Genomic DNA, 11,786 nt, shown 5'->3' with positions numbered 1-11,786 from the left:
AGCATCAACAGGCAGAGGGAGGTTTGGGAATTCTCTTTCTGTAGATCCCAGCAAATAGTTTTTATCCAACTGAGGATAGCCATCTTCAGTAAGTGTTGCGGTTTAGCTCCAGCCAGCAAGTAAGCACCACACAGCCACTCGCTCCCTCCCCCCCTCCGAATATCAGAATGAGGGGAGAGAATTGGAAGGGCAAAAGTGAGAAAACTTGTGGATTGAGATAAAAACAGTTTACTAATTGAAACATTGTAATAATAGCAGAAGTAGTAGTAGTAAAAATAATATTGTAATGGAAAGGAAAATAACAGAGAGAACTAAAACCCAAGAAAGACAAGTGATGCAAGTGAAAACAGTTGCTCACCAACAACTGACCAATACCTAGCCAGTCCCTGAGCAGCTCTTCCCCCCGCCATATTTTTATTGCCGAGCATGACAGCATATGGTCTGAAATAGCCATTTGGTCAGCTTGGGTCATCTGTTCCAGCTGTGTCCACTCCTAACTTCTTGCCTACCTCCAGCCTGCTCACTGGTGGGGTGGTGTGAGGAGCAGAAAAGGCCTTGACTCTGTTTAAGCACTGCTCAGCAATAACTAAAACATCCCGGTGTTACCAACACTGTTTCCAGCACAAATTGAAAACACAGGCCCTTACCAGCTATCCCAGCCAAAACCAGCAGAGTAAGGAAGGTATTTCTGAACATTTTACATTATAGTAACAGGAATACCCACAACAATTCAAAGTGAAGCACTGGATTTTGTCTATGGCAAAAACAATTTTTCTATTTTGTTTTAGCACTTTGTAAATTCATTGATGTTGGCTAAAGTCAGGGCCCTGATGTCTGTTTCTTCTGATATTGTTACCAGCTCTGCTACTTAGAGCTACAGTGTTAAAAGCAGATCTATCTTTTTCAGTTTGGTCATCAAAACTTGAAAGAAAATGTGTGTAATTGTGGAACTACAAGGCACAAAATGGTTTTAGAATTATTTTTGTTTCAACCACTGGAGCGTAACAATCGAAATAGAATGTTGCATTTCAAAGCGTTTCTTACTTCTCTTATTTTCAATAGAGTTAATATAAATGATACCTACATTTAGCATGAGGTATCTTTTGAAGGATTTCTGGGTTTTTTTGCTTTGAAAGTGTTTTGCCTCTTTTTTTGTATGCCAAATTACTTTTACCCTGCTCCATGTTTTCTCCTTTCTTTGGAAAGAAATATTCTGCCATATTCAAATCTAATTTGTGATTGTTTTGTTCAGTCCTGAAAAATATTTTTTGTCACATGAGTTTTGTGTCCAAAAACTTTTAGCCAGCTCTGTTGAGAGCAACACTGCCAGACTAGTGATGGGGTTACTACTTGAATTTCATGTTGTGGATGAGGCGATGTGATCACAGACTGACAAATAGTTGGATTGTAAGAAGAATGGCTTTTATCTTGTTAACTTAGAATGCTAATTATGACTAAATTTCAAGCACTGTCAAACATTTCAAACTTGACCTTTACATACAAACATTCAGCCAACATGTTGATCCAGAGGGCACCGTTCCATTGAAAGGATGTTCCTGGGAAGAAGGCCAAACACTTGAAGCAGCGTTTTGATTGCTTACTCTGAAATTGCAAACAACGATTGACTACAATAGGTCCCCACTAATGTATTTGTGGTCTGAAAAAAATTACCATTACCCAAATTAAACTGCATGTTCCTCAAGCTTTTGCAATTACAGACTTTCTACTTTTTAGAAGCTGAACTTGAACTTAAAAGCCTACCATTCAGGCTTATATTTTTTGAAAACTTATGTATTATATAGTAGAGGCATTAGAGCCTCTACAAGGAATGTGTCTGTCAGGCTGCAGTCTCCTACAAATTCTTCTAGTTCTGTGACACCTGACTCTCTTACACATTCTTAAAATCATTAACATGCTGAACACTATGTAAGCGCTGAACAGTGATAATGTATGCTTTGCATTCTGTTCTTCTGAGTCTGTCAGAGGAAACACCTGTTCAGACTTCTGTCCTGTTGTTGTAGACATCTATTTTCATTTACAGTAGTATTGATGTTCATGTGTGTGTTCTATCACATCTTATTAAGGTACCTAGCAATGCTTTTAGAGAATACGTTTTCTGCACATAGCAGTCTCGGTAATCAGGCACTAGTACTATTAGGTAATATTGCCACTGCTTGTGTTTTTTTTGCTATCTTTTATCCAATTTTGTGCTAAAATCAGTCGTTCTGGCTTATGAGTAAATAGACCTTTGTGAGAGATCTGTTTATGTATTTGGATGGCCCTGACCACAATAAGGTTGCAGGCCTGTTTGGGGTCAATAATGCCATAATACATACAGTTAGTAATAACAAAAAATAATTGAATGTGATGGTTGTGTTTCCTAGGTATAGCATATCTGAGTGGAATGTGCAGTGAAAAACGAAAATGTATAATTGCAGAGGACAATGGTCTGAATCTCGCTTTTACCATTGCCCATGAAATGGGTCACAAGTAAGTATGTGGATAACAAGCCCTAGTATTTGTTTGCTTGTAATATACTATGATATCATTACTTTGATTGTGTGCTAGTTTTTCCTTTTTTCTTTTAGGAAGGCTTTTAAATTTGATGAAAAATTTGGAAAAAAATGGTTCTGTTATTAATAATAATAGTGACATGTATTGATATATATTATTCAATTAAGAAAGTGTTTACAACTTGGAGTAATACACGAATCTTTATAGTTACACAATAACTAGGTTAGCTGGAAGGACTGACATTGTCTAGAGGAAAAGCAGGTTCCCCAAGATGTTTTTTTCTTTTGTGACTGTGGTATTGTGTATCAGATCCAGCTCTGACTATTGTTGCCAACAAACATTTTAATGAGAACACGAGTTGGAAGAGCCCTTATTTAATTTGGCTTTCTCAGGATAAATCCCGTTAAAGCGTATAATGGTCATTGGTCATTGCAACATAATATTGCTTTTTACTGCCTTAATAGAAAAGGATGACAAAGTGAAGGTGAAGGTAACTATCCTTCCCAATTGGATTGTATTCCATGAGGAATACTTTGAAGCAAAAGTGAAAAATTCTCATGATGCAATAATCAAATTTGTTAGTGAAAGTTGTATTTGGTTCTTAGCTTCAGTACTTGTTAAAGAAAATAAACAGGGGAGTGCTTATTTTACAATAAAATGAAATGAAATGAAATGAAATGAAAAAAAAAAAAAATAAAATAAAATAAAATAAAATAAGAGGTGTTTATTAGTCTGTCATTTTGACCTGTAGTGTCTGCTCCAGATATCTGTGTATATATTTTTAGAATAGCAGCTTCTGAGTGACAACAGAGAGGGTTATTTTGTTAAGTCCTTTGAACCTCTGAACATTGAGGTTAGGTATCTTAGAACAAACACTTTGAATTAAAAGTAATTTGGTTTAAATTTGGTCAAAGCTCTCTGAGAACAGAGGTCATATCATCTGATGTTAAAACGTGCAGTTGATTACAAGAAAGATTTGGGACTTAAAATATTTCTATTTAAAATTTGTTCTGAATGCAAAAAAAGCAAATTCAGAGCAATTATGTAACTTGGAGGGAAAGGGTGACATGAATATGAGATGCTGCATGAAATTGGCCTGTTTTGTTTTTTCTTTTTTTGGGTTTTCATAAATGCAGAAAGCAACTCCAAGTTAATATAAGCCAACCTGTCTGAGTGATAGTTATGATAAAGGAAAGACTTAAAAAAAAAAAGTGTTTGTATTTTGTAGCCACATGCTGGTTTTTTTCTTTTCACTATAGTGTTTGCTAATATTAGAAGAGGGGTGGGTAGAGGCAGATGCATTTTCTGTACACTTGTTCTTATGACAGTAAACCAAGGATGAGGGAAAAGAAACAATAACTGAGTATGACCTGCAGATAAGTTCACTGATGGAGTAACTTTAAAAATTGTTTGAGGCAGGTACGATAATACCAGGTAATTTAGAGAAATACAAGTACTGCTTTATGACCTGCACAGTAAAAACATGTTTAGAGAACAAAAAGCTTGGCAGCAGAATTACTGGCTTTGAACAAAGAGGCATCTTGATCAACCAGAAATGTGAGACCTCATGCTTCCTGGGAAATGGTGATGTACAAAATCCTAGATGCAGAAAATGGAAAGCAGGTATAAAATTTGTGCAGTTATGGATAATGTGTTGGTTCTGCACTAGCGAATTTGAGAATGTGGGATACTGATATTTTAAAGAAGGTTTTGTCTTGAAGCAGACAAGTTAGGCCTATCTTTGACATTCCAAGGGCTGCTGGATGCCAAACAGTATCTGGAACAAGTTAGACAGGGAAGCTCACTGTTGTTGCATAGCTGTTCTTCCAAGACTGCTGCACAGGCCAGGCTCTATATAAGTCTTGTTACATTCAGTCCTCAACTTGAAATATTTTCATGGCTTTGCATTGCTGTGGTACTGAGGAAGAGAAAGGGTTTAGCATGATCTTCCTACAGGGACATAAAAACTAAATAGCTGATATATGAATCCTGGGAAAATTTGTTAAAGGTTACACTATGAAATGTCAGAACTTTCAAATCCCTCCATATTAATTCAAATAAATTTGGAAAAACAAATTATGATGATATCCCAGCCATCATATTCTCACAGTAATAATGGCATTTGGATGTCCTTAGAGATGTTCTCACGTTTCTCTACAGGTACTGTAACAGACATTAAAAAAACAATGGAAATACAGAATAAACTAAATCTGGTTTCATAGTAAAGGACAGGATGTTATTTGAACCACACATTTCTGCAGAAATTCAACCTCATGAATGCTAATAACAAGCCACATAGAAATTAGGAAGACTACCACAAAAGTGAAGTAATAGGTCGGCAGAGATACATAAACAGCTGCCACAAAAAAAAAAAAAAAAAAAACACCCCAAAAATAAAGGGCAGCCTTCCCTGCAAAACAGAGGCAGAGGCATTCAGCTTGATCGCTGCTTCATCATGGAGCTACAGTCTTTAACCATTGCAATCTGAAATAAAGTGATCATACCCCAAAGAGATTAAGGTGATATTCCAGGGACATGTTTTCTCTGCATGACTGTCTGTGTCTGCCAGCCTAGCCCTGGTGATTGCAAAGCAGCACCCTAGAAGTAGTTGACCCTTTGTGGAGAGGCAATATAAAAGTATTTGAAGACAAACATCTGAATGAACGTCCCATTGAAAAGGACCACAAGAGATTCAAATGTAACGAGTATTTCTTGCAGAGATTTGTCTTGCTCATTCTTAACTGTCTCAGAAATGGAGATTAAATCATCAACACCTAAACCAGTCATAAATCTTTTCCTCTTTCAACACATCATATTTTCTAGAAAATTTTCATAAACTCTTTCTGAATCTTGAAGTCACTTAATTGTCATCTTCTTTTTTTGTCCAATATCTGTAACCATTCTAGTTGCTCTTGCTGTTGTGTAGAGAGACCTATTCAGCAGCATAGGAGAAGCCAAAAACTTTCTCAAAGATTTCGCCTCTCAAAGTACGAAGAAAAAAACTTAATTTTTTTGTCTTCTGTACAAAAAATTACTTGCCCACAAATTATCATTCAAATAGATTCAAAATGTAAGCAATATGTTATAGATTTGCATTGTAGATTTTCATTGATCAGCCTGAGAACATAAAGAAACAAATACATTTGCATTTTCCACTGTTTCAATGAGTATAAAAGTACCTTTGAAAAAGGTAACAGATTGCTTTTGGAAGGCTTGTTTTTATATACGAAACTCCATACTATTATCTATATATTTGGAATTCATTTGTTTCTGACAAAATCTCATGATCATTTGCAAACTCAGAACAATTTGGCAGACCTCTAATGTTGCTGACATCAGTTGTGTAATTATGAGTTTAGAGCACTTTGCGTGGGATAGGGTATGCCCACTGCACTTTAATCTAGGTTTGCTTGCACATGAACGCAGTCGAAGAATTACAGTTAATTATATTGAATGCATCTGATACACAGATGTTTATTAAGTGTTGCATTGTGGTTTTCTTCGTTTTTCCAATTAAAACAGAAATATTCTCAATGCAATTCAATGGCAAACTACACCTTACTTTGCAATATGAAGTGTCTTCTTTCTACCCATCTACACCTGAAAGCAGGTGATCTTTCAATGAAATTGAGAATTAGTGGTGTAAGTCAACAATTGTTTTTTGAGCTCCGTCTTGAAATATTAGGAGCCAGTGAGATTTGATTTTGATAATAAAATCCTATTTAGTAAAATAAATTTGATGAGCAATTAGGTAATTATATAATGAATTTATGTTACAGAATAAAAACAAACAACAATGAATTAAAAGATATTATAGAATCATTTAGGTTGGAAAAGACCTTTAAGATTATCAAGTCCCACTGTTAATGTAGCAGTGACAAGTCCACCACTATACCATGTCTCTAAGCACCATATGTACATGTCTTTAGATATCTCCAGGGTCGGTGGCTCAACCACTTCCCTGAGCACCCTGTTCCAGTGCTTTGCAACCCTTTCACTGAAGAAATTTTTCCTAATATCCAATCTAAACCTTCCCTGACACAACTTGAGGCCATTTCCTCTTGTCCTATCACTTGTTACTTGGGAGAAGAGACCAACCCCGCAGGCTACAACCTCCTTTCAGGTAGTTGTAGAGAGCGATAAGGTCTCCTGTCAGCCTCCTTTTCTCCAGGCTAAACAACCCCAGTTCCCTCAGCTGCTCCTCAAGACTTGTGCTCTAGACCTCTCACCAGCTTCCTTGCTCTTCTTTGGACACGCTCCAGCACCTCAATGTCTTTCTTGTAGTGAGTGGCCCAAAACTGAACACGGTGTTTGAGGTGGGGCCTCACCAGTACAGGGGAATAATCGTTGTCTCCGTGTGGAGAACTGAGATAAGACAAGAGAGAATGTAATTATTTCGGTTATCAAGTAACACTTGAATCTTTCTTTTACTTACATGATTGCAGTCTGTGGGTTATGACTCCTTCGTAAGTATGGAGAAATAAAGGATAGATGTAAACTGCAGTATCTCAAAACACATTAATTAACAATTATGTGCTCTAAGTGTACTTTAAAAGTTGTTTTAAATAGTTGAAAGACATACTGGTGGAATATCTCAGAATCAATTTTATACTAATTTGCATTCTTTTTCTGGTGTTTTCTGAAATATGAAATGTACCTATTTTTAAAGTTCAGGATATTCTACCAGGTATTTTGTAGTTCCAAACAGGCAGTCTGTGGAATTTTTTAATTACCTACTTAATAAATCACAAGCAAACAACATGTATTTGTTGTGATGATATTAAACAATGGTATGAAATCTAGTGGGACTTAAAGACGAGTTTTAAATGAGAGAGCAGGAAATGCTCATGGAGCATCAGTTACTTCATGCATTTTTGTTATCACAAATCAAAATATGATAACAGAACGCAATAAAATCAACAAGAGTAATAAAAGCAACTGTCTACCAGTCTTTGTGAATGTGTTACTAATACTGTCTACTTGGTTGGCAACAGCAGCCTTTCTTATGAATGATGAAAGAGCCCCTCCCCTTCCATGTGCCTTCTCCTATTCTGGGACAGACTACAAAGGCAGAGTTTGTAATTCCTACTAATTTGTGATAAGCATTGCTTTCTTTTGTTTCCCCAAACAGGGAAACGTATCTATATTAGGACTGTGATTCTCAGTATCTGTGTAAACAGAATATAGTTTTCATTCCTGAAAACCGAATTTAGATGAACAATTAATGATTAGAATCACACTGCTGAAATTAGCTGCTTCCATAGGACCTTTCTTTTCTTCCATGACATAGTTGATTTCTAGCCATGCAACAGATTGTACTGTTCTTATTTGGATAATTATTTAATTTCATTTATTTTGTATTCCAGAATATGGGATAAGTTTTTCCTTTAGAGTAAATTAGAAGGTAAAAAAGTGACACTTTAATGCTGTTTTACCACAAAGGAAGAAAGATACTTTCTAGCTGTAGTGCAATTTTCTGCTCTGAGAAGGCAGCCAAATTGATTTTTCTGAAAGCTCAGAACATTCCAGTTGATTAAGAAATGAACCATAAATTAAATAATGTATGATCTCAGGACAATGGACCACAGTATGGAATTATGAGGTAAGCAATTGTTGAAGTTGAAAACCTGTTTTCTGCAGAAATACATGCAGGTGTTTTGAAACAAAAATGAGTGAAAGTACTCAGGAGTTCATGCTGTAGGAGGCGGTCTTTTGAGGTTCCTCAGTTGCAGAAATGTTTCAGTACAAGTACAGTTCCTTTGCAACTGCCTTCATTAATAGAGTATGTTTCCCAAATTTGTCCTGTAATCCGTTACTGAGGCTTTGATTCAAGTGAGAGTAAAAATATGAAACTACTTGGTTCAACATGACTATCTTTTATTTTAATAATGAATTATCCTTTTTTTTTTTTCCCCCCAGCTTCAGGCCTTCTCTTCTAAAATATTGTAACTTTCAAGTATCTGCTTTCATTTTTGGGGATGTTTTTCACTAATGATGACTTATAAATTACTTCTTTGTAATTAGTAAGTTAAGAGCCAGTAGGATTTACAAATTTGTTGATCTAGGAGGCTGAGAAATTAATTTCTTGGCACCCACAAAGTCTTTTTCTTTGTGTTGTCTTTAAAATAACAACTTTGCTGTTGGTTGGGACCTTCTTGTTTCAGGTTATGCTTTTCTCTCTCCTCTTTCTTTGATGTGAAATTGTTCCTCTGTTTCTGTCTGTAATTCCTGTACAGAATGTCATACGCCTTCTGATTCAAACACATCCTCTTAAACTTTTGGGTGGTTTTTGTCATTGTTAGTATAATTTGTATGTAGCCTGAAGGAGACAGCCTAGCAAAATTTTGGAGCCCTATCATTCCAAGCAGTGGAACATTCAAATGTGAGAAAATCATAGTTATAAGCATCAACAGTAAGTGAATGAATTTCTAGAAAGTATAGACGAATCTTAGAATATGCCTGTCTTTTATGTGCTGTACGTAGCATTTTTCTTAAAGCAGATCTGCATAATAGATACCGTAATGTCATATATTTAGCGATCTCTGATTTGTTAAATTATTGACTTAAAAGATGCTATTTAACCAAGAGTATATTGAGCTGACATGTTAGGATAGTTACTTCATTTACTGATTAATGAAGCTAAGCCTTTATTCAGTAATGGCCATAATATCACTCTGGGATCCCTTTCTCTCAGAGATCTTGCTTCACAGGATTCTGACTCAGATTATGTTGGGGTCCTACAATTTCAGGCATTCCCAAGGCAATGACTACTGAGTAAGAAAGAAGCTGCTGCAGAACTGTAGTGTTACTGGGGACCATGCCAGTAACCCATCCCCGAATAATCTAGTGGATTCCTTCTCTCTCCCATAAATCCGTGGACTACAGGGCAGCAGATAGAAGGTGCAAACGAAGTGCCTCCTCCCAGCTGTGCACACTCGTCATTTTGCCCCCATTGCTTTTTTCCTTAGTTTTTCTGTCCTTTTTGGCTGACGTTCCAAAGCTGGGTTTCTCAGTACAAGTTTAGGTACATAAATACATAAATTAATCTATCTATAGATGTAGAACTATCCATAGATTCAGGAAGTTGGATACAGAAGTAGCCTGACTGTCAGAGATGTTGAGCTTTAACTGTTTTGACTGATTTTCATCATTAATGAGCTTTTGTTCAAAAGTAAGTTATTGTTGACTGTCAGCTGCAGTGTAGACACAGGAACCTAACTGAGCAATACAGGTTGAAAAGCACAGCTGCAGTTTGCAAAATTGAGCTTTGTAATGATTTTAGAAATAGATGCACACTATAAGAGATTATCTTTCCCAAACCCATATTTGTGTCATTGAGAGATTTACAAAGAAATGGCTATACTTCCCTGCCATTTGTGGATACCTGCATAAAACACGGCCATATTTTTATATTATTTTTGATACTGTTTTACTAGCTGTGGTAACATTTTCTGTCTTGTCTGTTCAAAAATGTTCACTTTACATATCAAAGTAGGCATCTGTGTCCCACGGTCATAAAGTTATGCTGATTTATATCAGCCTAGGATCTCATTGGGCAGATGGGCATATCATACCAAACTTCCCAGTGGTCTGGAAATTGTCACAAAAAATACACTTGCAATTAGAGATCACAGAAAAGTATGCAGCTTATTATGTACTTTTTCTTTTCCATTTACTCTTGCTCTCAAAATTTACTTGGTGATTCAAATCCATAAAAAAATAGTTTTGCTTAGTCCAATTCTAAGAACAGACAGAGGCTCAAGAAAGATCTTGGTTTATGTACACACATCACAATACCTAGCAGAAATCAAGCCTCACTAAGCTTTTGATGGTAACTAAACAGCTGAAGAAAGAAGCTGCTCAGGAAGAGGTGAAGCACTGAGGCGGTGAAGTAGAACTGCATCAGATTTTTTAGTAAGTTAAACCATATAGTAATTTTGTACTTGACATTTAGAAGGTTAGTCAACTTTTTCTCCAGGAAGGTATCAAGGCTTCCATTTCTGCCAGACTGTAATGTTCCAGGATGGATTTACAGTTAATTTTCCTTAGAATAGCATTTGTAAACTGAACAGTTAGTAACTGAACAATGGCCTACAGGACGCAAAGGCTTAATTGATAGTCTGATACATTTAAAATAGCTGTGAAAAAGTTTTCAAAAGATCATAATAGTTTTTTGTTAATAAAGAGAATTAATTTTATTTTTTTTGGTCCGTTCACTGAGTACCTGATAGCTCAAAGTCTTTTTCCTGATTACATATTTTCTTCAATTTGAAGACATGTTATATGTCAATGTTTTTCCTTGGCATAAGATTAAAGTCATATACCATAGACATAATTGTTTATCTTGAAATACTGCAGTTTGCAGGATGTGACACGGGTATCGTATTTGCCAGAGATGAATACTTTTCCTATATTATATGCTCTGTAAAAATCGTCAGCAAGGGACCATATGTATCTTCATGTTATGATGCTAAATACATCTGACACATCAAAGCTTTAAATTATTTATATACTTAAGTCAAAGGACCATGACACCATGCTATGTCTAGATCCAGCTTCTTGAAGTACGGTGGTAGAAGTGTTGAAGTGGTAGAGAAGAAAGCAGCTGTTTAGCAAAAGTGACAAACTCAGCTGGACAGTAGCATGTGGTATATGTTAATGTCCATATATTAATATACATATTATATTTTTTACCCAATTTTTTAAAGATTGAAAATGTAATATGAGTTACAAACATCCTAGAGAACCAGAAATGAGTCACAAAAGAGAAATATTCATTGCCTAAACATATTTCTTTTGATTTTGTCTTTTTATCATTAAATTATTAACAAGAAGATTGGAGTTTCCTTGTCCAGTATATTCTTTCTTTGAAGACAAAGTTTTTCCAAAAGAAACCATCTTCTACCTTTTACCATCATAGTTTTTCTGTAGCAATGTTACTTGCCTTTCAGTTCACTTCAAGCTAAATAATTCATTTACAAGTAGAACCATGTGTCTTATCCCATCTATCATGTGCCATTTGCAAAGCACAATGAAAACAATGAATAAATAATAAAAAAGCTTTCCACCTGGAAGAGTGTGGGGTCACTGAGCAAATTCGTAATACCATGAATGTAGCACATGTAGGAGAATTTTGGATTCCTATAGAGAGAATAAGTATAAAATAGCACTTTACAATGCAGACTTAATTCTTTCCAGAAGGTGTGTGCATAGCCTTATTTAACTAATTTAAATATAGCATAATGACTGAGTGCCCTTTGATGACACTTAAA

The 11,786-nt window shown here is 35.7% G+C and overlaps 1 protein-coding gene across 1 annotated transcript in view; it reads left to right on the top strand.

The window, feature by feature from the left end:
* The window catches only part of ADAMTS19 (ADAM metallopeptidase with thrombospondin type 1 motif, 19), a 154,341-nt gene that overhangs the window by 78,817 nt on the left and 63,738 nt on the right, over window positions 1-11,786 (top strand). Inside the window, exon 10 of the mRNA XM_009889716.1 lies at window positions 2,385-2,490. Within this exon, the coding sequence (XP_009888018.1) occupies window positions 2,385-2,490 (106 nt within the window). The remainder of the gene's footprint in view (window positions 1-2,384; window positions 2,491-11,786) is intronic.

The sequence above is a fragment of the Charadrius vociferus genome, unplaced genomic scaffold (genome assembly GCF_000708025.1).
Source record: "Charadrius vociferus isolate BGI_N301 unplaced genomic scaffold, ASM70802v2 scaffold377, whole genome shotgun sequence".
Taxonomy (NCBI): Eukaryota; Metazoa; Chordata; class Aves; order Charadriiformes; family Charadriidae; genus Charadrius; species Charadrius vociferus.
The sequence above is the reverse complement of the archived record's forward strand: the minus strand, read 5'-3'. Positions and strand labels throughout refer to the sequence as shown.